This window comes from Oncorhynchus masou, chromosome 5 (genome assembly GCF_036934945.1).
Source record: "Oncorhynchus masou masou isolate Uvic2021 chromosome 5, UVic_Omas_1.1, whole genome shotgun sequence".
Lineage (NCBI taxonomy): Eukaryota > Metazoa > Chordata > Actinopteri > Salmoniformes > Salmonidae > Oncorhynchus > Oncorhynchus masou.
In genome coordinates, this window is record NC_088216.1 from 12,259,279 (window position 1) to 12,286,527 (window position 27,249).

General features: G+C 40.8%; 1 protein-coding gene across 1 annotated transcript; it reads right to left on the reverse strand.

The window, feature by feature from the left end:
- Positions 1–675: 675 nt before the first annotated feature.
- LOC135533197 (myosin heavy chain, fast skeletal muscle-like) lies at positions 676–20,269 on the reverse strand. The gene is made up of 39 exons (XM_064960614.1): positions 20,054–20,269; positions 19,547–19,693; positions 19,258–19,414; positions 18,650–18,677; positions 18,284–18,398; positions 18,068–18,160; positions 17,824–17,884; positions 17,585–17,683; positions 17,184–17,287; positions 16,624–16,762; positions 15,933–16,051; positions 15,615–15,764; positions 15,354–15,524; positions 14,828–15,140; positions 14,462–14,520; positions 14,281–14,368; positions 14,047–14,164; positions 13,764–13,887; positions 11,684–11,820; positions 10,932–11,187; positions 10,504–10,746; positions 10,068–10,244; positions 9,826–9,971; positions 9,281–9,371; positions 8,495–8,884; positions 8,247–8,373; positions 6,896–7,014; positions 5,488–5,684; positions 5,167–5,350; positions 4,876–5,041; positions 4,468–4,592; positions 3,995–4,303; positions 3,576–3,779; positions 3,309–3,434; positions 3,001–3,171; positions 1,648–1,752; positions 1,457–1,552; positions 1,208–1,339; positions 676–808 (listed from the first exon to the last, which is right to left on the reverse strand). Exons 1-39 carry the CDS (start codon positions 20,267–20,269, stop codon positions 788–790), a joined length of 5,823 nt encoding a protein of 1,940 aa, XP_064816686.1. The 3' UTR covers positions 676–787.
- Between the last annotated feature and the right edge of the window lie 6,980 nt (positions 20,270–27,249).

Sequence of the window (27,249 nt, forward strand, 5' to 3'; positions counted from 1 at the left end):
AAAATCATAAACAACAGAGTAGGGCTGGCTAATAAGTCCTTCGTTTTGGGGTTAAGCTCTGGTAAAACAATTAGGCTAATCTATACTCCCATATTTCCAAGTCCTATTCTTGAAGATCAAGGGGTATAACATTATTTGAATGCCTGGAATTCTGATAGACTTTGGTTTTTAATGTAAAGATACAATTTAATCATATTATTATATGAAGTGGAAAGCGATGGGTTAGAAGAAGCCAAAATAACCACCACAAAGTAAAATGTAACATCTATATATAGCCAGCTATGTAAACATTAACATTGATTTATCCTGCAATAGATGTCGTTCAAATGTTAACATACATTATTGTCTTCTTCTAATGGCTCTTCAGGGGAAAGTAATCTAAAAGTAATGAAATGTAATCAGATTACATTACTGAGTTTGGGTAATCCAAAAGTTACATTACTGATTACATTTTTTGGACAGGTAACTAGTAACTGTAATGGATTACATTTAGAAAATAACCTACCCAAACCTGCATTTCTCCAGCCTCATCCCTCATCCCACTCAAGTGACTGCTTTGTTGTGGTACCACTTTGTTGTTGTTGGAATCCCAGATTGCTCCTTTAATTAAAGTGCAATATTTTATGGTATTAAAAAGCTGTTTGCTGAGTAATAAGTCCACAGTCACAAAGGAAGTGTATGTAGATCCACATGTTTTTAATCAATGCTCAACATTTCACCATGAAAATCATATTTTATGCAACACAGGAAAATGGTAAGACTTTGATCTTCAATACTTTGGTCTTGTTTATTCAGCAACTTCTTTTCCCTGTAAGAAGAAAGAAATAATATAATGGATCAATAAAAATAATGAACATGATAAATATATGGATAGAATATAATGGATCAGTAATAATAATGAACATGATAAATATATGGATAGAATATAATGGATCAGTAATAATAATGAATATGATAAATATATGGATAGAATATAATGGATCAAGTCTTTAGTGCTCAGTACTCAGCTTGGATATTTGATGTTGAAGTACCAACTGAATAACTCATTAGATTGTTTAGCCCTTCCTGAAATGTTCTTCTTAGGGATCTTCAATACATTTGTGTGTAAAAGGTCTGTATTGACCTCTGAGGAGACTGAATCATAGGTGGTGTTGATGTGGTCATATCTGAACATGAGTCAGGTACAGGTTTAGAAGCAGTTCTGTACCTTTCCAGAGTCACGGGTCTTGGCTCTGAGCTTGTTGACCTGAGTCTCAGCGATGTCAGCACGCTCCTCAGCCTCCTCCAGCTCATGCTGAACCTTCCTGAACTTAGACATGTGCTGGTTTGCTGCTTCCTCCTGGGTGAGGAAAGGGAGGGAGAGCAGAACATTAGCATTCATTATATACCTTTTTCTGAAGATTAATATATTTTCAAATGTATGCATTCAGTGTATTTGACTAAGTCTGTGACTCACTGCTTCCTCAGAATGCCTCTTGTAGGCCTTCACTTTCATCTGCAGCTTATCTACCAGGTCCTGAAGTCTGCCAACGTTCTTCTTATCCTCCTCAGTCTGTGGGAGAAGATCAAATGATCAATGCCCCATAATTATACACACAAACCTCTCTGTGTTGGTGTCAAGTGTGTGAAGAATACACTTTCTCTTACCTGGTAAGTGAGCTCCTTGACTCTGCGCTCATACTTGCGGACTCCCTTGACTGCATCTACACCTCTTCTCTGCTCAACCTCCACCTCAGTCTCGAGCTCACGCACCTTTGTGGAAGAAATACATGTAGGCATTTGTTTGAGCTGGTGAAATAAGATGTAACAAATCTTGTAAAACAGGTAGAGTCTTCTACCTGGTCAAGGAGGCACAATTGTTGTCTGTTCCTATGTACTATTTACAATTTTTATTGAAGGGGTCTATAATTATAACAATTTTTCATTTTCTCGGTCAGTGGTTCCCAAAGTGGAATTTACATTTCAAATGTTATGAATATTGATCGTCAAAAGCAAGACAGAAGCACTGACATAAATTCATTTGGAAAGTAAGTGGGAAAGCACCATATTAAAGTAATGTTTCCAGAGTATGTACATATGTTTGTTAAGATTTTATGTTGTTTTTTCACGTTTTTATGAACTTGATAGTCCGCTAGCCTACAAGCTAATTTCGCCTTCCAGCTGGTAGCCCCACATAGCAACGCTAGCTTCCCTAGCAACAGCCCTTTTGCAGCAGAGTGAATGAGAAGCTAGCGATCTGGAGAGAGAGAAATTAAACAATGTAACTGGATGAAGCCTAACAAATGATTACAATAAGATTAATTGGATTCATGTACAGTATATTATATCGTGTGTTGATATTTATCTAGAATTTTTATTATTATTATTATGAATGAAATGGCAGTTTAGAAGAAGTCTGCCAGGACTATTTTGAACGAAGCAACTAGATTAATACATTTGTATATCTTTATTTTAAGGTCTTGGCTACAATTCTTCTCAACTCCACTAAATAAGTGTAACATATTATCTTAATACATTTACTCGAGTCTAGGTCTTGCCTTTAGATTTCAAGGAAATTAACAACCAACTATGAATTTTTCACTTCTCCCATAGACATCTCAAACTCTGGTCTGGTCTGAATCGCAAGCGTTCCCGGAAGTCTTGCAATGTTGCACCTCTGGGTTTAGAAACACTGTGGTAAAACTACCTGGATGCTATTTTTACTACACTCTAAAGTAGGAATTATATTCCGATATTATGAGGGGGTCACTAATTAATTTTCTATCACCAAAGGGGTCCCGTTTCAAAACGTTTAGGAACCCTTGATCGAGGTGGTTTAGGGTGGCAGGTATCCTAGCAGTTAAATGTTGCTGGTTCAAATACCTGAGCCTTCAATGTGAAAAATGTGTTGATGTCCAAGGGCACTTAACCCTAATTAGCACCTATCTGGTGGATATGACTTTATAGGATCAAATGCATGTCCAGCAATCAGTCTTTTAATCCACCCTGCTGGTAACTTACCCTGGACTCCAGTTTCTGGAGCTGCTTCTTGCCTCCCTTCATGGCCAGATTCTCAGCCTCATCCAGGCGGTGCTGCAGGTCCTTGACTGTGACCTCCAGGTTCTTCTTCATCCTCTCCAGGTGAGAGCTGGTGTCCTGCTCCTTCTTCAGCTCCTCAGACATCATTGCTGCCTGGAAAAGTAGTTTGTTTCATTTATGCACCAATTGGCACAAATCACAACATCCCTCTGACATCTTTATTGTGGTTAACCAGCACAGCTACCATTTCTCTTGAGGACAAGTCAAGTTGATGTAATTCAAGGACTCACATCAGTGATTGCCTTCTTGGCCTTCTCCTCTGCATTCCTGGCCTCCTGGATGATGTCGTCCACCTCTCCCTGCACCTGCACCAGGTCAGTCTCCAGCTTCTTCTTGGTGTTCAGAAGGCTGGTGTTCTGAAGGAGGAAACAATACTATTTGTTTAGCTCTAAAGATAATTTACAAGATGGAAATGATTAAACTCTCAATGCAAGCATTGTTGAATTCAAGGTGTGTTTAAACAGTATGCTTGGTTGGAAATGGCTTTAGACAGATACCTGGGAGTGCAGTAGTCCAACACGCTCGCTGGCGTCTACCAGCTCAGTCTCAGCCACTTTGCGGCCTCTCTCTGTCTGCTCCAGAGCAACTCTCAGCTCCTCGATTTCAGCCACCATCAGACCGTTTCTGCGCTCCACCATGGCTACCTGCTCCTTCATGTCCTCTGCAGCGCGGACGGCATCATCAAGGTGCAATTGGGCATCCTGGGGTTCACAATGACATACGTTCATTAGGACTTGTGGAATTAGGGGTGGTAGGATGGGTGATAGAAACGTTCATTGGTAAGAATTTACTCAATATCCCTACCTTTCTACAGTATATAGTTCAATCTATTCAATTCCACTGTTCTTTTATTTTCTACAGATTCACAAACAAATCCCTCTCCATGTTCAGATTTTTGAGCATGATGTCCCTTTACCTTAAACTGTCCCTGGATGTTCCTCAGCTGTTTCTGGGCCTCAGAGGCCTGCCTGTTGGAGTGGCTCAGCTGGATCTCCATCTCATTCAGGTCTCCCTCCATCTTCTTCTTCACCCTCAGGGCATCATTCCTGCTCCTGATCTCAGAGTCCAGGGTGCTCTGCATGGAGTCAACCACCCTCTGGCTGTTCCTCTTGATCTGCTCCATCTCCTCATCCTTCTCAGCGATCTTCCTGTCCACCTCACCCTTGATCTGGTTCAGCTCCAGTTGCACATGCAGAATCTTAGATTCCTCGTGCTCCAGTGTGCCCTGGACAAACAGAAGCAGTCAGGCGAAATGTGTTCAATACATTTGGATGTAGGAATTATATATATATATATGACTACGCTAAACACCATTACAGGGAGCATTATCCTGTAGCTGGCGTTGGTTAGTTAACACTGCTTTCCCCATCTAACAGCTGTAGTTTGTACCTCAGCCTCCTCCAGAGCGGTCTGGATCTCAGACTTCTCTGTCTCCACGGTCTTCTTGGCCTTCTCCAGCTCATGGATGCTCTTGCCAGTCTCTCCAATCTGCTCAGTCAGTTCAGAGATCTCCTCTACACACACACACACACACAGGAGCAGTTTAGACTTGGGAGAATTTATGTGGATATTGCCAATGTACTGAAGTTGACATTGAATCAATAACAGTTAATTAATTAACAGCAATTCATATGGTCTTGTAAATCTAATTGCCCTCCACATCCTTTGGTTGTTCAAAGGAATAGTGATCACAAGTAAAAATAAATATATATTTTGATCTGTACATTTGATGCTTACAGTCCATTTTCAAAACACTAGTCAAACATGAGCCAAATAGAACTGCTGTCAAATGCTCACGTTGCAGGTTCTTGTTCTCTCTCTTCAGAGTCTCCAGATGATCCAGAGCCTCCTCGTAGGAGTTCTTCATCTTGAAGAGTTCAGTGCTCATAGAGCGAGCCTCCTTCTGAGCTCCTTCCAGCTCAGCCTGGCCCTCCTCATACTTCTGCTTCCACTCTGCCAGAACCTAGGGGAATCAATGGGATTTTCATTAGAAGTCATTGATGAAGAGTTTTGAATCAGAAATATGCTACAGTTAATCATATAGCAAACAGAAAATATCACCCTTGGGTGAGGTTTCTTTGTTTTCACCTTGTCAAAGTTCCTCTGCTTCTTGTCGAGGTTGGCAGCCAATGCGTTGGCTCTCTCAACATCAATCATGAGGTCCTCCACTTCTCCCTGCAGCCTCTGCTTGGTCTTCTCCAGGGAGGCGCACTTGGAGTTGGTCGCCTCAATGGTCTCCTCTGCCTCCTGCAGACGCTGGGCCAGCTTCTTCCTATTGGACAAGAGAGGGAGGTTTAATGAGCTGAAACAAATGTTACAATACATGTTGATGTAACATTTCCTCAGAGCCCAATCCACCCTCACCATCAATACCCTATATTTGATTTTTTTCTGTTGCGTGCGACTCACTTGGCCTCCTCCAGCTCCTCTGTGCGCTGGATAGCATCAGTTTCATACTTAGTCCTCCACTGAGCCACCTCACTGTTGGCCTTGGACATGCCGCGTTGCAGCTCTGCCTTGGCCTCCTGCTCCTCCTCAAACTGCTCCCTCAGGAGGTCACAGTCATGGCGGGCAGACTGGACACCGTGGGCCAGTGCGTTTTTAGCCTGTGAGAGAGAAAGACAAAGAAAGATTGGAGTCAAACAAATTATAGTAGAAGTCTCTGAGGGTGGTGTAGTCACCATGTATATCAAGATATGTCTTTAAACCAGGGTTCTCGAGCTGGAAGGCCGCGATTTTATTTGGCTCCTCACGTTTTCTGAATAAAAAATATAATTTTTGACAGGGGGACCGTAAAAGACTGTAACAACACCAACAAATCAGCTCCAAGTTATTTTATTTTTGGAAATCGAATCCAGCACAGACAGATCTATGTGATCAGAGGCGTTATGCCCATAGGGGGCACCGGGGGGCACGTGCCCCCTCAGATTTGTCCTGTTGTTGTTTCTCTGTAATACTACTAGTTACCTTGCAATGCCATTTCAGGCTATCAATCGAGGTAGAGTGGCTAGCTTGTCTAACTAGCTTAGTTTGCATGCCTGCTAGAAAGGCTGGTAGACTTAAGAAAAGCAAGCAATAACGAAATGTACTGAATAAGACTCAAATTCCTTTCAATCTTTTACCCAGATTTTAGCAGAGATGGAGAGAAGCATATTTAGTTTCTTTTAAAAAAGAACCACCAGTCAGGAAGACACAGACAGCTGAAACTGTTTTTTTGTTGTTGTTTTTTTACAATGAATTAAGTATAAAGATTACGACTACAGATTGACTAGACTAGACTACTACTAATACTATTGACTATAGATTGCAGGAAAAGCTGTTTCAGCTGTTTGAAAAATGCTACAAAATTTTACAATGAATTAAGTATAAAGATTACGACTACAGATTGACTAGACTAGACTACTACTACTAATACTATTGACTATAGATTGCAGGAAAAGCTCTATCAGCTGTTTGAAAAATGCTAAAATCTCCAACTTCAGGATAGGGGCCTAACCTGACTGGACCGCACCCCCAGCTACCCTCACATACTTTGTGACCCATCTGATTTTTTTTTCTTCTTTTTTTTTGGGGGGGTGGGGGTGTATTCTGTCCCTGTACGTGATCGCATACAAATGTAAGCAAGGTTTGAAAATATTATGTTTTAGTCAAATATTATATCTGTCTGTGCTTCTTGCATTCAATTGGCAGTCTACAAATGATTTGTAATTATGTCCTGACCATCCCCACAAGAAAAAAAATCAGCACGCAGCTGAATATAGTTGATGATCCCTGCACTAAACTCTGGGGTCGGTGGAGTCCATCTTGGGTCCCTTACCTTGACCTCCTCCTCAATCGCCCTCTTCAGCTCCTCCACCTGCTGGGTGAAGGCCTGTTTTCCTCTGGTCAGCTGAGACACCAGGGCTTCCTTCTCCTCCAGCTGGCGGCCAAACTCACCTGTAGGGACAGAGGGACATCTTGTTAATTACGTCTTTTGTTTTCTAAGATTGAAAATGTATTTTAATGTATCATGTGGAATGTTGTTCGCTGGTGAATTGTACAGTAGAAACTATGTGGACCATTGGAGGCTCCTCAGAAGAGGAAGGGGAGGACCATAATCCTCAGTGAAATTAATAAAAATAAAAATAGTGAAACATTAAAAAAGTTTGATAAACTATACCAAATATATTCACACCACCAAATCATTGATTAAAACACAATGTTATGCAATGAAGGTCCACAGTAGCCTCAACAGCAATCTGTAGCGTAGCACCATGGTGTAGCCATGTTTCCATTCAACAGCAAGTCTCCATCCTCCTCGGGTGACATTGACTTCAATACAAAACCAAGGAGGCTCATGGTTCTCACCCCCTTCCATAGACTTACACAGTAATAATGACTACGAACTGCAACCTATCATAGCTCTTGCAGCATGAACTAACATGTTGTCCACTCAATCAAAGGACTAGAGAATTAAGATATTTTTTTCATCTGATCACAGACAGCTGATGTGTTTTGAACTGAAGTCCAGAAGGGAAAAGGAGGAGACGAGGAGAGCGTGTACGATACGATACGAGAAGGAATTATACAACGAGCAAAATGATCATGCTGTTTGTATGTGGCTTCTATGAAAGTGAACTGTGTCTGCGTGGGATCAGGGTAGTATTCATTCCGCACATTCTGTTGAAAACCTTTCTTAAACGGAACCAAATAGAACAAAATTAGGATAACATATACCTGAATTTGTCCAAAAGAAACTCTCGTTTGCAACTTTTCATTACAACCTAGATCAGCTAGATGCAGGCAAGAGTCTGCAAGGCAGTATTGAATGAATCACGGTCTCTCATCTCGATTACTCAAATTCTTCTCTCGACCTGTGCACATACGTTGTAAACTGTCATTCATTGGCTAGGTTGTAGCAACCTCATGATGGGTATATGGAACATTTGAGTATCATGTAGTACTCTAAACCTATCGATGTTACATTGAGCTGGATCAATCGAATATGAAAGAGTCATCCAATATGCTGTAATAGAAATAAGGCCAAGCTCCTAAAAAAAATGATTGTCCTCCTTCATCTTAAACATCACCGACCGGCACTAATGTGGACTATGGACATAAATCCCCAACACATTTTATTGTGGTTTAGTGAAGTAAAGCATTAGTTTGTTGTTCATTGTTGATGGTACCATTTTCTGTCAGGAGTCTGGCTCTCTGTCCGCTGATGTCGTTGACCTGGCGAACATTCTCATCATTCTTCGTCTTGAGCTCACTCAGCTGATCCTCAAGAGTACGGCACATCTTCTCCAGATTGCCCTGTTAGTGAAACATGTTCCATCATTACTTTATATATGTGACTGCTGTCAAATTCATGTCACTTGAATGGTGATGTAGTTGACCCTCCTCAACACTGCTTGATCAAAACATCACTACTCACCTTAGCCTTGGCGACGGCCTCCATGTTGCTGGAGAGGTCATCAATCTCCATCTTGTACTCGCTCTTCTCCTTCTCCAGCTTCTGCTTGACGCGCTGCAGGTTGTCGATCTGCTCCCCGAGCTCAGCCACACTGTCGGCCTGCTTCTTGCGCAGAGCGGCGGCTGTGGCCTCATGCTGCAGGGTGGACTCTTCAAGATCACGACGCAGCTTCTGGAACTCAGCCTCACGCTTCTTGTTCATCTCAATCTGAGCAGCAGTGGCGCCTCCGGCCTCCTCCAGCCTCTCGCTGATCTCCTCAAGTTCCCTGGAGAGATCGGCCCTCTGCTTCTCAACCTTAGCCCTGGCAGCACGCTCAGCCTCAATTTCCTCCTCCAGCTCCTCAATACGGGCCTAGAACAGGGGTAGGAGCAGGGGGATGAACACTACAATACAGTTGAAACAATTGAACCTCACAAAATAATAATAGTATGTATATTTTGCATTAATGTGTTTAAAACAAAGACAGTTAATATATTCAGTAGAGTGTGAGCTCTCTGGATAAGAGCGTCTGCCAAATGACTTAAATGTAAATGTAAATGTAAATGTCCAATGCAGGCTCCAAACTACCATTTTGATGCACCATCTTTACAACAGCAAGAAGCACCATCTTCCAACCCATTCAGCAATCAGAATCCACCGGGAAAATGTGTGCTACCAGAACAATGTCTTTCAAGTCTGTGCTTTTCTGTTCTGGAGCTTTGTACCTGGGTGAGTCTGTAGCTTAGACCCCTAGATCCTCTACTGTACCTGGAGTTCCTTGATCTTCTTCTGCAGCTGAGCTCCCAGAGACTGCTCATCCTCAATCTTGCTGAGGAGCTGAGTGGTCTCAAAGTCCTTCCTACGAAAAACAAATATGCCGATTGCAGAGTTGGTTTCGGTTCGAAAGTGTAAAGGGAGGGTATTATACCATTCACATTTCTTTTAGTATTTTGGCAATGATGGCCTGTATCTACTTCCCCACAGACAGATGAACTTGTGGATACCAGTTGTATGTCTCTGCATCCAGTATGAAGGAAGTTAGAAGTAGTTTTGTGAGCCAATGCTTACTAGCATGCTAGCAGTTACCATAGAATTCCAGTCATTGCGCTAACAGTTAGCAACTTCAAACTGCATGCAGAGACGTACAAATGGTATTCACGAGTTCATCTGGCTCTGGGGAAGTAGATAAAGGGCTTCCAAAATCCTGACGTATCCCTTTAAGAATCACATGTATATGCTGATTCACAATTACAAGAATTAGCCAAAAACAACCATTATAGCAGATAATACTGTAGTCATAGGTTTGTGTTTACTTCTTGATTTTCTCATCAGCTTGCTGCTTGTCATTCTCCAGGTCCATTATGGACTCCTGGGCCAGTTTCAGATCTCCCTCCAGCTTTCTCTTGGATCTCTCAAGGTCCATACGGAGCTTCTTCTCTTGCTCCAGAGAACCCTCAAGCTAGAAGATAAAAACACATATATTGTTAAAATCTAAACAACTGAAGATAATATCATCTTACATACTATCATGGCCAAAATGTCAAACTCCACTCACGTCGTCCACTTGCTGTTCCAGCTTGGTCTTGGCCTTGGTCAGAGTGTTGACTTTGTCCTCCTCTGCCTGCAGGTCATCCAGTGTCTGCTGGTGTGCCTCTTGGAGGGCTTTCTTCTCCTTGGTCAGCTTGGCAACACTCTCATCCATAGACGCCATCTCTTCTGTCAGGTTTTTAACCTTTAAATGGCCACAACATAATTATACTTAACCATAAAGGGGAGTTATGTATATATATTCTTATATTTTGCATTCAGTTCGTTTAGATTAGAACTGCATCAACAATTACTGTACTATAGATTCATAAATGTGGGGGAGCAGAACATACAATGAGTGTTGGGAGTGCCCCGCAACTGAAATTCTACTATTGTGTCTTCATTATTCCTGCACCCACAATACAACTTGAATTCCATTTCTGTTAAGCTATGTTTTGGAAGACCTTGTTTTCAGTGGCGTGCTTCTCCTTCTCCACTTTGGCCAGGGTGAGCTCCAGGTCATCAATATCCTTCTTCAGCTCAGAGCACTCATCCTCCAGCTTCCTCTTCTTGGCAGTCAACTCAGCATTGATCTCCTCCTCATCCTCTAGCCTCTCGGTCGTCTCTTTGAGTTTGGCCTCCTGCTGGATCTTGCTCTTGATGAGACCCTCACACCTTTCCTCAGCATCGTTCAGACTCTCTCCTTCCTGGTTTCAGAACAGGAGAAAAAATCAGCGGCCTACTTTTGTGTATGAAAATATAGACTTCATTTAGTCAAATATGTCAGACCAAATCATGAAATATATAAATAACATGGGCAATAACAGTGTGCCTGTGTGTGTATGTAAATGTGTGTTTAAATGTGCCCTCATGTAGGTTGTTGCTCACTCACAGATGTTACTTGGAGCGACAGGTCGTTCTTCTCCTGTGTCAGGGACACCAACTTCTCCTCCATTTGCTTCTTTGTGGACAGAGCCTTGGCCAGATCTGTTTTCATCTTCTCATAGTTCTCCTTCATGTTGGCCAGCTCCTTCTCAGTCTCAGCGCTCTGCAGCAGGGGCTTGATCTTGAAGTACAACTTCATCCATGGCCAAGTTTTCACATTCATGAATGAGCGGATGTTGTACTGGATGGCGAAGATAGACTCTCTGTTCAACAGAAAGGACAGAGTGGCATGGTGAGTTCAACGTGTTGTTTTGGTTGAGTTGTCAACTGATGTGAATTCAACATGAAATTGAAGTCGGAGTAAAAGAACAACAAATCCTCTGCCCCCTTTTTGAGGAATCGGTGTCGGGAAATGTAACCCATCTTAAACTCACAGACAGCTCTCTAGATGCAAGGACTGACAGGTCATGCATGTTAAGCTCAACAAGAATTTGATATTTTTCAAAAAATGAATGGGTTAATATCACAAATTTAAATGACAGTTGAACAGCCAAATCCCAAACTGCAGCTATTAAGCTAGAATCCTTAGTTGCTACATCCATTTCTGGACTAAATGAATTAACCCAAAAGCTTTAGTTGACCATTATAAGATGTACTTTCTCATTCTGAACAACTCACAGCATATACAGTATGTAATCATAATGCATTAGATACAAGTGGTTGACAGAATGCTTTGCCAAGATGTCTACTATTCCTCACCTCCTCTCCATCATCTTGGTGAACTCTCTCCTCATGAGGAACCCACGGCTGAGAGCCTGGACCATGCCGACCAGAGAGGCCAGCTTCTCATCTCTCATCTCCTCCAGGACACCCAGCAGACCGGCTTTGAAGAACACCTGAGACACAGGTTAACATGGTCAATGGAACCACAGACAGAAAGGGTTGAATCAAAAGAGGGGAACAACACCACTAGATTGATTTAAACAACATTAACTCTGCAATGGTCACAAACAAACCATGTGACAGGTTGTTTCTAAGTGGTTAGTTATTGTACTGTTGTACAGAGCCTTCAGAAAGTATTCACAGCCCTCAACTTTTCCCAGCATGAATGTAAAATGAATTACATTGAGATGTTGTGTTACTGGCCTTCACACAATAGCCCATAATGTCAAAGTGGAATTATGTTACATTTTTTACATATTCATTAATTTGAAATGAAAAGCTGAAATGTCTTCGGTCACTAAGTATCCAACCCCTTTGTTATGGCAAGCCGAAATAAGTTCAGGAGTAAACATGTGCTTAACAAGTCACATAATAAGTTGCATGGACTCACTCTGTGTGCAATAATAGTGTTTAACATGATTTTTTAATGACTTGCTCATCTCTACCCCACACATACAATTATCTGTGAGGTCCCTCAGTCGAGCAGTGAATTTCAAACACAGATTCAACCACAAAGACCAGGGAGGTTTTTCCCTTGACTCTCAAAGAAAGGCACCTATACATTTGAGCCACAGTCAATACACCCAGTCAATACTAAGATATAGGCATCCTTCCTAACTCAGTTACCAGAGCGGAAGGAAACCTCTCAGGGATTTCACCATGAGGCCAATGGTGACATTAAAACAGAATTTAACGGCTGTGACAGGAGAAAACTGAGGATGGATTAACATGTAGTTACTCCACAACACGAATGTAAATGACCGAGTGAAAAAATGGAAGCCTGTACAGATTACAAATAATCCAAAACTTGCATCCTGTTTGCAATAAGGCACAACAGTAAAACTGCAAACGAATGTGGCAAAGAAATGTACTTTAAGTGCTGAATACAAAGCATTATGTTTGGGGCAAATCCAACACAACACTGAGAACCACTCCTCATTTTCCAAGCATGGTTGTGGCTGCATCATGTTGTGGGTATGCTTGTTGTTAACAAAAACTAGGCAGTTTTTTTTACGATAAAAAGAAACAGAGTAGAGCTAAGCACAGGCAAAAACCCTAAAGCAGAACCTGGTTCAGTCTGCTTTACAATAGACACTGGGAGACAAATGCACCTTTCAGCAGGACAATAACCCAAAGCAGAAGGCCAAATATACACTGGAGTTGTTACCAAGATGACACTGAATGTTCCTGAGTTGCCAAGTTCAGTTTTTGACTTAAATCGGCATGAAAATCTATGGCAAGATTTGAAAATGGCTGAAAGCAGACACATCTTCTAGCAATGATTAACAACTAGCTTGAGAGAGCTTGAAGAATTTTTTAAAGAATAATGTTCAAATATTGTACAATCCAGGTGTGGAAAGCTCTTGGAGACTTACCCAGAAAGGCTCACAGCTGTAATCGCTGCCAAAAGGAAGTCTAACATGTGTTGTCTCAGAGGGTTGAATAACCAAGACGTATTAGTGTTTTATTTTTCATAATTGGTTTTTACAAATGTTAGAATTTTTCTTCCACTTTGACATTCAAATATTTTGCGTAGCTCATTGACAATGAATCACAATTAAATATTTTTAAATCACAACTTTTCACAAAAAAAAATGTTTTAATCAAGGGGTGTGAATACTTTCTGAAGGCACTGTAGATGAATAATGTACACAGATACAGATAACTGCAGCCATACCACTATAACACCATGCGCATGATAATGACTTTAGTTTCTCTTCCAAACTTGTAATGAATGACTTTGAAGGAAGAAAAAAAACTACAATGATTTTCCACTTTTCCCATTAGTTAAATGAAGAAGAAATAATAAAATAGTGGGTATACCAACTGAAGTGATTTTAAATTATCATAGTAGTTATGTTTTGTTGTCATATTTTCCTGGGAGTATTTGACTGACCTTGGTGTGTCCAAACTTGTAATCCTCGTGATTCACATCAATGGACCCAAGCAGCTTCTCAGAAGCCTTCTTGTTGTCCATGAACTGGCCCTCAGGGATGACGCTGGCATTCAGTACTTTGTACCTGAATGAGGAGACATTTTTAACATGTCAAGTTGTAATAAGTTGGTTATATTACATAAAATGTAAGCCTGTTCTGATGCTGGGAAAACCCTTGGAGCAGATATTTTATGTGGTGTGTGTGTGTGTGCAGTTGTGTGCAGTTGTGTTTGTGTGAATGTACCTCTGTTTGAAGTCAGCGTAGATGATTCTGCTGGGGAATCCCTTTCTGCAGATCCTGATACCCTCCAGTACACCATTACACCTGAGCTGGTGGATAACCAGGAAGTTCTCCATCAGACCTGGTAAAACAAAACAAGTCTCTTTTAATACTAATAAACAGGTTATAGATTGGGATTGTTAAAGTTACTGATACTGTACTGATTAGATGGCATATTTAACTCAATATTTCCTGTACCTGGAGTCTTTGACTCGTTGGGGATCAGGCAGCGCACAAAGTGAGGATGAGTGCTCCTCAAGTTGGTCATCAGCTTTTGTAAGTTCTCCTGTAAGAGGGTTAGAAACCATTTTCTCAGACACCATTTATGATAATCAATGCACCTTTTGAAGGACTGAATCTACACATTTCAAAAGCTCACCCTGAACTGGGAGGACACAGTCTGCATGGAACCACCCTTCTTCTTGCCTCCTTTCTTGGCTTTATCTGTTAAAATGGGGTAAAGTTAAAGTACATTTCCTAGAGCGGGTGGAATAAATAGAATATTAATAAGAGTATGTAAGAAATCTAGAGTGGTCTTGTCTTCAGCAAGCACACTAATTATAAACCAGAGAATCTCTGGTTGACTTCACACTTATCTAGAGGCAAATGCTGTCAATCAGATTGTGTAGAATAACACCTATTGTATGAGTAAATTAACCCAGTAATAAACCCTGAGAAATTGTGATATATTCAAGGACTTAAAAAAAATGTAACTGGTGCTTAATTAAATATTGTGACGTGATGCCAGTCTTACCCTCAGGAGGGGGAGGGGGATACAGGGCAGCCAGAAGTTTGACTCCTGACTTCCCATACAGCTGACAAACTGAGTCGTTCAGGGGGTCCTTGTTCTTCTCCAGCCATCCAGTGATGTTGTAGTCCACAGTACCGGCGTAGTGCACCAGGGAGAAGTGGGCCTCTTGCTTGCCTTTGGCAGGCTTGGGCTTCTCAAACGCATTTGTTTTGCCAAGATGCTGGGCGTACAGCTTGTCCTTGAAGGTAGTGTCTGAAGACTTGGGGAACATGCACTCCTCTTCAAGGATGGAGAAGATGCCCAATGGCTTTACGAAAAGAGATATCAAATTAGTGATATTTCCATTTAGGATCACATTTATTCCTTTAGTAATCATGCTATAATATGATTATATTCCTTTAGGGACACATAATTAGGAAACATATTGAGATCTCAACAGTCAGATTTGGATAATATCTCACACAGCGCTCCATTTGAGCTTTGCTGTTGAGGTCCATTATAATCCTCACAAACATCTTACCTTCTCAATAAGCTCAATGCAGGCAGCCAAGTCCATGCCGAAGTCAATGAAGGCCCAGACGATTCCCTCCTTCTTGTACTCCTCTTGCTCCAGGACAAACATGGTGTGGTTGAAAAACTGTTGCAGTTTCTCATTGGTGAAGTTGATGCACAGCTGCTCCATGCTGTTGTACTGTTGAGTTTTGAAAGGGATCATTTCATCATACAAGATTGTAATCCATCTCAATCACAACTAATTGTCTTGTTCTGGTCTCATACTCACATCAAAGATCTCAAACCCGGCAATGTCAAGCACACCGATATAGAACTGCCTTGGATTCTTGGTGTCCAACATCTCATTGATACGGATGACCATCCACAAGAACATCCTCTCATAGATGGACTTGGCCAGAGCACTGACTGAGTTATTAACCTGCAATGATAATACCTCAAATTAATACATTAACTATTGACCGTGTCTGGTGATAAGGTGATAAGACCTTGGGATAAACAGCATCACAATTTTTAAAAAGCAATGCACTCATCCCCAAAAATATTACGGTGCTCAGAAATTGGTAGATGCTGTGTTTTGCAGTCTTACCTGAGGCACAGTCTGTCCCTTGGTCACATACTCGTTGCCGACCTTCACTCTGGGGTAGCACAGAGCCTTCAACATCTCAGCTGAGTTCAGGCCCAGCAGGTAGCCAATTTTATCAGCCACTTGAGACAGAACCAACAACAACAGACTCAGGGACACAATATCAATTGTTTATGATGTCACAACAACAACAACAGACTCAGGGACACAATATCAATTGTTTATGATGTCACAACAACAACAAGAACAGAATCAGGGACAGAATATCAATTGTTTATGATGTCACAACAACAACAGGAACAGACTCAGGGACACAATATCAATTGTTTATGATGTCACAACAACAACAGGAACAGACTCAGGGACACAATATCAATTGTTTATGATGTCACAACAACAACAGGAACAGACTCAGGGACACAATATCAATTGTTTATGATGTCACAACAACAACAACAACAGATTCGGTCACACAAGAATGCTTTTTTTCTGATGTTAAACTGTCAAACTGTGGGGTAGGTTTTGATTCACCCACATCCATCATTTCAAGTCATTTGTGGAGGTTTTAATTTGTTCTCCAAAAATGATCTCCTGCCTGACTTTCATGTGGCACTGTCTGTCTTAGGTGTTCTATTTCTATGTTAGGGAATGGGACTAATGCTCTACATATTGTATATCTATGAGTGGGACTCACCCTCTGTGCCGTCTGGCTCGGCCTGCTCCTCACGCTGCTTCTGCTTGAATTTCAAGTTTCCATGGTGCAATACAGCTCCTGTCAGCTTGTAGATGCCAACCTTCTCATCATTAGTGAATCCCAGGATTGTAATGGCATCCTGGCATTAAAGAGGAAGTACAACAGTGATGAACTAGCTTTGGTCAGTTACACTACAGTTCTGTGCTGCTCACTGCAGAACAAATGGGATAGATAGATTTGACTGGCCTCTCTGTTCCACATGATTACGCTTGGAAAACACATTAGTAGATGGCAGCACAAAAGGAGTTTTCACAGTTCCACAGGGCACATAGTGGCGCTCTCTTGTGGATGTCTTACATGAATGTGCCTCAAGGCGAAGTGTGAAGGCATGAAGTGTTCCTTGAGGCACATGCTTAACTAACACAAGGCATTTAGAATCAAACAAAAATATCTGAAAATTCTCAACTGCCACCAAGTTGGAATAGCACAGAGCATTCAGTGTGTATGGTGGTCCTACCCATTCCCTATCTAGAGTTTGGTTCACCCTTTGTTTGACTCACATCTGTGGCATCCAGCTCTTCATTGTCATTGATGCTGGCCACAGCGATCTGTCCCTGACTGCACATGGGGAAGTCGTAGGGGTTGGTGGTGATGAGCGACATTTCTATGGACAAAGGAGAACAGCTTGTCAGTTAAATCTCTTAGAATTCTGCTCTCCTACCTTTACAGTATCTCTCCCTCTTTTACTCAATAGATGGACTCAATAATACATGTAGTATAACTAGTGCATCACAGTGTATTACTTGATAGATATTTCCCAGAGACCTGACCCATGTCTAGATGCCTTGTTACCTTGGATGAAATCATTGTAATAGTATTATTAATTTTGACTATGAATATTTTTTTGAAGTTCCACAGATGGGGTGGGAATAATTTCCCATGAACCTCTACTTTGCCGTACCAACTATGTCAGGTTTGTGGCCTGTCATCATCTGGAAGAAGATGTGGTAGCCTCTCTCATCGGGCAGCTGGAAGGACACTCTGGACTTCTCCAGCAGGTCTGGGAGAGGAAGAGAGAGAGAAAGAGAGAGAGTATATTATAATATAATATAATATTAGATTATATTTGTCTATATGATCTTCAAAAAAAGATCTGTGTGGATTTAGGAAGGCATTGAGAAATAATCAAAACCAACTCACAGGTCTCAATGTCAGCTTTAGCCAGTTTACCACCTTGGAAGTGAATCCTGATGAATTTACCCTGTAGTAGAGCATGGGGGTTAGAAATAGAAATAGGTCAACAAATAAATCAACATTTTACTTTGATAGACACCTTTAAACATTACAGTTTGTTGCACATCTATTGAAATGACAATAGGGAACTACTGAAATACATCTTTCCAATATAAGGTAACTTCCACAGTATGCCCTTCATACTACTTACAAAGCGAGACGAGTTGTCGTTCCTCACTGTCTTGGCATTACCGTAAGACTCCAGCAGAGGGTTAGCTGCAATGATCTGATCCTCAAGAGACCCCTGATTGAGTCAAACACAAGTTGCTCAGAAACTGGGCAAAGCACATTTTTCTCGATTGATAACTTTTCTTGAAACATGATTCAACCAAACTGAAATAAAAAGGCAAACATAAGAACAACCTACATGCATTTTGCTGGGGTCTACTTCCTTCTTCTTCTCTCCACCAGACACTGCAATGGTGGCAAAGTACTGGATGACACGCTTGGTGTTGACAGTCTTTCCTGCACCGGATTCTCCGCTGGTTTATATGACAGAGAAAGAGGGGTTTTAGTTACATGTTTGAGTGTCAGATTGGCTTTCACTAAGAAATAGCGTAGAAAAATACACTGTTAACCTGTGTTCTGACAAATAATCCTTCTCATCGACTCGTTATTACACATAACCTGATGCTCTAATCCATTCATAATGTCATGTATTTCATCACACCAAGTGACAAAACTTATTACAATAGGAACACTTTCTCAAGTGACATTTTAGTAAACAACTTACGTAATCAGGATGGACTGGTTCTCCTTATCTGGAACCAAAAAACACATTACTTATCATGCTCAAGCAACATTATGGGGACATTATTTAATTCAAAGCATCATCACGAATTTCAATTTGAAACATTTTCCATTCAAGGGTAGTGAAATCAGATATTCCCAGCGAACTGTTATTACCTAGACTAGAAAATAGGAGATACCTCTCTGAAGCATATTTCAATTTCCATTGATGCATCCATCCATCCATGAGCACTTAATGGACATTCATCCAACTATCCAACCAACCAACCATCCATCCATCCCTCCATCCATCCAACCATCCATTCCTCCATCCATCCAACCATCCATTCATCCATCCAACTATCCAACCAACCAACCATCCATCCATTTGGCCATCCATCCAATCATCCATTCATCCAACTGACCATCCTTTCATCCGTCCTTCCATCCATCCATCCGTCCGTCCATCCGTCCGTCCATCCATCCATCCATCCATCCATCCATCCAACCATCCATCCAATCATCCATCCAACAATCCACTCTTCCGTCCATCCATCCAACCATCCTTCCATCCGTCGATCCATTTATCCATCCATCCATGAGATATCGTACCAATCAGCATGAACTGAAAGGCGTTGTCAGAGACGGAGAAGATATGGGGTGGAGCCTCCATCCTCTTCTTCCCTCTGTAGGCGTTGACAACCTCTGAGTCGTACACAGGGAGCCACTTGTATGGGTTCACCGTGGCACAGAAGAGCCCAGAGTAGGTCTGGATGAACGGATAATTAATTTAGGAGATTAACAAAGTCAGATGTACTTTTACCTGGATTTATGTGAGGATGTGGGTGTACTTTAGTAAACTGATGTGGGTTTACTGTATTGATATGTTTTGGTTTCTTACATAGATCATCCATGCTGCATAACGCTCTTTGAGGTTATACAACACAGAGGCTTCATTCAGGTAGGTCATCATGGCCATGTCCTCAATCTTGTCGTACTTAGGGGGGTTCATCTCATAGATGTCTGCATCTTTGAACACTTTTCCTTCCTGAAACAGTCAGAAATCTAGATTACACAAGGATCAAAGTGGGCATGACAGAATGCTTTTTGCTCATTAAATACATGTTGAATCTTGAAAAAAATGCATATCAACATTTAATTCAACTACTTTGTAATCACCCACTGACACATATCTGGTGTTTCTTGACTAGTCAATTACAAATAATCTATGCCATTGCTGCATTAAAGACGATGTGTTTGAAGGTTATATTCTGCTTACAAAAAAAACAAGAAATGCTTCATAATATTTATTTAAATATTTTATATTGAAATGTTTTTGATCATTTCGATGAGTTTTCAAGACATTGAGTAATTGCACAAACTTGAATACTTTTCAGATCAGGGTTACCTCCTTAGTGCCGTCAGGTTTTGTGACTGTTACAGTACACTTCCCGTCGGCCCTGGCAGTGACCAGACCCTTAAGGTACAGCTCCACCTTGTCTGTCACATAGCAGGCGTTCTTTGAATCAAAGGGTGCTGCTTGTGCCTCCATCCTCTCCTTCTCAGATTTACGAAGGTATATGGCAGCCTTGCCGTAGATTTTCATCTCAGCGTCCGTACTCATGGTGACAGATAACTAAGAAAGAGATGAAACAAGAAACGTGATTGACTCTGTGGTGCTTCCTCCCCAGTCAACAGAGTTAGGTGAGTGGTATCTCTCTCAGAATATTCTCATCACATTTTATGTGAAGAGTCAAACCGTGTCTCACCTTATTTTCCCCTCCTACAGATGAATGTGTACTTCTTAGAGGACCCTGTGAAACATAAGGTGTTGTGAAAACGCACAAGTCTAAAGCAGTGGAGGCTGCTGAGGGGAGGAGGGCTCATAGTAATGACTGGAGCGTAGCAAATGGAATGGCATCAGACACCTGGAAGCCATGTGTTTGATGTATTTGATACCATTCCACCTTTTCCTCTCCAGTCACTACCACAAGCCCCTCCTCCCCAATTAAGGTACCACCATCCTCCTGTGGTCCAAAGCCTCATCATTTAGTCCCTGAAGGCCTAGAAAGCATTTATCTCAATCATTACAGCCATGTCCAATTCATCTTTTATACCTTCATTTAACTAGGCAAGGCAGTTAAGAACAAATACTTGTTTTGCAATAACAGCCTAACCCCGCCAATCCCTCCCCTAACCCGGGCTGTGCCAACTGTGCACTGCCCTATGGGACTCCCGATCACAACCGTTTGTGATACAGCCCGGAATCGAACCAAGGCCTGCAGTGACACCTCTAGCACTGAGTTGCGGTGACTTAGACCAGGTCGCAGTTGCAGATGAGAACGTGTTCTCAAGAAGTCGGCAGGGTAGCCTAGTGGTTAGAGCGTTGGACTAGTAACCGAAAGGTTGCAAGTTCAAATCCCTGAGCTGACAAGGTACAAATCTGTCATTCTGCCCCTGAACAGGCAGTTAACCCACTGTTCCTAGGCTGTCATTGAAAATAAGAATTTGTTCTTAACTGACTTGCCTAGTAAAATAAAAAAAAATAAAAGTCTCCCTGGTTAACTGAAGATGGAATTAAAGAGTGCTGAGGTGCCACTGTTAACTTTCATTATCGTCGTGACAACACACTTTACCACTATTTTGTTATTTGATTCAAATGAATACCGCTGAAAACCCAGTTACATTCTAGACCCTTCAATTTACAAACAAATTAAAATTAGAAATTTTAAAGTAAAACATTTATAAGTAAGAAAAAAGTGTTACATTTGATTGCATATTGTCAAATCTTACAAGAGACATGCAGAAGTCAATTCAAACAGTGCAGTTAGCTACTGCCTCAGATGCTGAGTCCAAGGATCAGACAAATATACAACTCTAAGAAGGTGGAGAGGTCTTACCACAGAGGAAGAAGGTATCTGACTTATGGATGCTGGGGCCTCAGCCTCCTTATATCTGGTTGGAAGTGCCAACCAAGCAAAAGTTAATTATGGACCACTCTGGGAAAGGACATGAATTGACTGAGAGACTTCTGTGTGTCTGTGTCTCACTAGCACCTCCCACTTCCAGGAGCACCACACTCCCATTACATGACTTTTTAATGTCATATTTGTCTCTGAGTTGAATTTCACTGAATTTACTTAAGCAAGATTTCATTACTAATTGTTATAACAATATCAAAAGTTTGATTTATCAAAGAGATTCCAATGTTACTTCCACTGACCGTCAAATACTGTAATGGACTGAGTCCACGTTGCTTCTACTGAACCTCATATACTGTAATGGACTGAGTCCACGTTAGTTCTACTGAACCTCATATACTGTAATGGACTGAGTCCATGTTGCTTCTACTGAACCTCATATACTGTAATGGACTGAGTCCACGTTGCTTCTACTGAACCTCATATACTGTAATGGACTGAGTCCATGTTACTTCTACTGAACCTCATATACTGTAATGGACTGAGTCCATGTTACTTCTACTGAACCTCATATACTGTAATGGACTGAGTCCATGTTGCCCCACTACAACTAAAATAGTTTTCATTAAATCTAATCTGACTTTATTTAGTTCCATTTTAGTGGCATTAATCCTCATTAAGAACTATATATATATATATATATATATATATATATATATATATATATGTATATATATTAATCGTCATCAACAACTTTATATATATGTTCACCTATTATTTATATTGTTTAGCTTGTAAACACATCTGAACTGTCTCCTCACCTCATGCTTGTGACGTAGATGGTCGTTACCTCGTGCTTTGCTCACTTTGATTTATCACCCCTGTGGAACCACATTAAATTCATATTTAACAGATAGAATGAAAACATTTCAATTTCAGTTTATAAAACCGTATAAATTGAATGTGTCGTTTTTATCTACAGTTTGATATATTGAAGATACTGGAGGCTTGTTCTATTTGTCTCACATTTCAGTTGGTAAAAACTTCTTATGACTTACATAACACCATACCAGTATTTCAATCATCTTATCCACTCATATTGCTGACAGCGATGTAACTGCCTCAAAATTTAATTACTCTCTGAAGTTAACCACTTAGCAGCTGGACTGGCTTCAGTAAAACTGTTAGAAAATGAAGAGGGAATAGTTACAATAAAGTAACAGATTCCTTTACATTTACATTACATTGTCACCACCTGAATACACCCTGTGTGTTTGGGGTGCTGTGTCCACCCAGCACATTAGTAGGGGGGACTGGGGTTGGTTTTATTTGTCTCACATGTCAGTTGGCTAAAACGGTCCAGTAGGATTCTTATGACACATAACACCATACCAGTATTTCAATCAGTAAAACTGTCATAAAATGAATAGGGATGAGTTACAATAAAATAACAGATTCCTTTACTTTATTACATTACATTTCAGTCAATCATTAATATTACAGTTTTTCTAACTTTTATAAAAGACAGCTCTAGCAACTTGTAGAGAGAAATTATTTTGAAGTAATTAAGCAAGTTCTTTTTTGAAGTTAGTTATTTCACACATTCTTCAGTGTTGATCGCATCTCTTCTGCTTTCAAACCTTCACATTCAATTCGTCCTTTAAATTATTTGTGTCTCATATGGTGCAGCTAAATCAATGTTCAATAGGGCGAAACCTTACAGCACGTTCAGATAGAAATGTATTGTGAAGAACAGATAGAACTGTCTGTCAGGTAGAACAGGGAATCGTGTCAGATCTATACAATACATTTCTATCAGCAATGTTCAGAACATTTCACCTCACTGAATACACCCTGTTTGTTCAGGTTCAGTGTCCACCCAGCACATCAGTACAAGAAGCCCCATATAGAGGGGAGCTGCTGGATACACTAGTTGAGCAGGGTGACCATCTGGAAGGATCCCATCAAGGCCTTTTCATTTCTTGGACTGTGCTCTCGTCTTCACTACAGCCAGGGTTTATTGTTTGATATATCTGCCAACGCAGCCTAATTCTGGCACCGATGACACTGTTATTAGACAAGATATTTACTTGACGTGTTTGTGGGTGGAGAGAACATTAGCACCATGCAGACTAAATGTTTATGGCATTAAGTTATTTTAACGTGCAACAATGTAATATATACACCTGCAGGGCCGGCTCCAAGCATAAGTGACCAATGTGGTTGCTAAGGGGGCCCCAGAGGTTGCTAGGGGGATTCAGTCAGGGTCTCAACTTACTGTTGAGAGTTACAATAGTGTAATAAGGTGCAAGTTATACATGTGGTTATGCATCAGCAGTTTTTCTCTTGTTATGTCAGTCACTGACAATCACTCAACTATGCATGTCAGCTAGCAATTTTTAGATTGTTAACTTACTCTAGCCAGCTATCTAAACTTGTAGTAATCATGGCTGAATACCGACCCGACAGGGCACGTGCCGAGGACCTCTGAACTCCAGGGGGACCCCATTGATATTGTTACTCAATCTCATTCAGATATCATTAACATGGCAAAAAATCATGGCAAAATGTTTAGAATTGCAAGAAATTAGCTTAAAAGAGCAACAAACAAAAAACTCTGCCCAATGGAAAAATGTGTAGAACTGGTATCCTAGTGGATAGAGCGTTGGACCAGTGATGTTGTAGTTCACAGTACCGGCGTAGTGCACCAGGGAGAAGTGGGCCTCTGCCTTGCCTTTGGCAGGCTTGGGCTTCTCAAACGCCTTTGTTTTGCAAAGATGCTGGGCGTACAGCTTGTCCTTGAAGGTAGTGTCTGAAGACTTGGGGAACATGCACTCCTCTTCAAGGATGGAGAAGATGCCCAATGGCTTTACGGAAAAAATATGTATATCAAGTTAGCAGTGTGTAAAGTACTTAAGTAAAAATACTTTAAAGTACAACTTAAGTAGTTTTTTGGGGTATCTGTACTTTATATACTATTTATATTTTTGCCAACATAAGGTCGGCAGGTAGACTAGTGGTTAGAGTGTTGGGCCAGTAACCGAAAGGTTGCTGGATCGAATCCCTGAGCTGACAAGGTGAAATTCAGTTGTTCTGCCCCTGAACAAGGCAGTTAACCCACTGTTCCTTGGTAGGCTGTCATTGTAAGTAAGAATTTGTTCTTAACTGACTTACAGAGGTAAATAAAGGTAAAAATTCTCTCCACCCTAAGGCAAAATGGGTAGAATCTAAGGAAATTAGCTTAAAATAGACAAAAAAATATATCTCTGCCCCATGTCTAACAGTAATAAGTGTTGCATGTTCATGTTGTCAACAAGGCAATGTGATTCATAGTTCAGAAACATACAACATCTCTTTTCCATAAGATATGTTTGAATTTTCAAACTAGTTTTCATTGGGAAGGCAGATAAAGACTTTAATCAAAAGTAATGACTTTTGTACGTGAAAACATGGAATCGTACTCATCACTCCACGTTCCTATTTAATTCACTTTTGTTTTGAGACGACTTCGCCTTCGGACAAAATGGGGAACCTGGCTCACACCCGGGAGGCAGCCTGGTTCCAAAATGAATGCAATAGACACTAACCCCTTTGACCCGGGGCACTGGACATTAATAGAACTCCCTCACTGGTATTTTCACCACCCCTTTTAAGAGCTGATCTGATTGGTGAAAATACCAATGATTGAAAAAAGGTTCAGAATTGGTCTGCCTGTCTAAACCCATCCTAACATACTGAATCTGATTTCAAGTAATTAAGGGCAATATTTAAGATTATGATCATTTGATTCAGCCGAACCCTCTGTGTTATTGCTGGGGTAGAATAAAAACCTGCACACCATGTGGATGGACTGTCCAGAACAGGTGTTGAAGGCCCCTGATATACTGTTAAACTGCCAGACATTATTAAGCAGTTGAGCAAACTATCACTATTAAATTAATTGTACATATTTCACGTATTTTGGCATTGCCTTGGGACGATAGCATCTCTTGATCTAATAAATTTAAAGGTGCTTTAAACAACTCAGTCTGTGCTCACAAAGTAGTTTTTTAACCACAGACAGGAGTTTGCCTGAGACACCCCAGCGCTTTGGCTCACGTCAGCATTTTCTTGACATGATTCAATCCATTCAAATGTCACAGCCAGTAATATGAGAGGCGGGGTCATGCTGTGACATGGATTCACATGACAACCAAGAATGACTAATTAAGGTTTTATTTCCCAGGTCACATATTTCACTGTAGATCTATTATGGTGTCAGCAATGTGAGGACCTCATGGTCGACTAAAAAGGTCAAAATAATGTGCTGGCCTGTATCAGATCTCTCTGTGGTCCACAGTAAAGGTATGAGTTCTTCACCTTTCAGCATACAGTGTGTTGTCAATGGAGGGATAAATGTCATTTTAATCTAATACATTTACACGGATAAACTCTTTGTAGTCCAAATTATTACTCGCTGTCAGTGACCTCCAACTATGGCCATGATCCACAACTGGGTGTCAGAAATACATGCAGCCTGCTCTATGACCCTCCATCAAAGAGATGGTATCAAACCACATCTTCTGAACTGTTCTTGAAACTCCAATTTGATCCCATACTGCCCAAATCAGAGTTACCAAAGCCACAGATAATGTACAAGCCCAGTATGGACATGTTCAGAAATGGTTGTGTCAGAAATAATCCCAGCTTCCACAGCAATATATCTAATTTAATTTGGCATTGCTTTATTGCTTCATCAGCAGATCTGCTTCCATTTGAGCCGTACACCAGAGGATATGACCATATATGATATAGATTGTAGGAAGACACAGTCAGGTCCATAACAGAGAACATAAATAAAACTGGAATCCCACAACCTCCTTTCAGCTGCAGCTGTTGGAACACAAGCGTCTCTGGGGGAGCAGGGGACTCGTCCTAGCCAAGCCTTTTGAAGAGTTAGGACAAGTGACAGTCCATTTATATTTTCCGACAGGGCTATACATTTGGTGGAGTTTATTTTCTCGCCTGAGGAGCCTCGTTTCACTGCCAAAAATAAAATTGAACCATCTAGTGTTCAGCAAAAAAGCAAATATAATTAACAAATAATTAACATCCAATCACATAAACCGTTACTCTCTCGTGGGAATTCCACTAACAGTCCGTATGTAGCCAAACGTACAGCCTTTTTTTCAATTTTCAGCTAAAATGACCCAAATCTAAATGCCTGTAGCTTAGGACCTGAAGCAAGGATATGAATATTTGGGAAACCATATCAATGGAAACACTTTGAAGTTTGTGGAAATGTTAAATTAATGTAGGAAAATATAACACATTAGATCTGGTGAAAGATAATACAAAGAAAAAAACGTATTTATTATTATTATTATTTCATTTTTTTGTAGCATCATCTTTGAAATCCAAGAGAAAGGCCATAATGTATTATTCAAGCCCAGTCGCAATTTAAATTTTGGCCACTAGTTGGCAGTAGTGTATGTGCACAGTTTTAGAATGACCCAATGAACCATTGCATTTCTGTTCAAAATGTTGTATCAAGTCGGCCCAAATGTGCTTAATTGGTTTATTAATACATTTTCAAGTTCATAACTATACACTCTACTCAAACTATAGCATGGTATTATTTCACTGTAATAGCTACTGTAAATTGGACAGTGCTGCCCATATCAGATATGTCTATGTCCCGGGA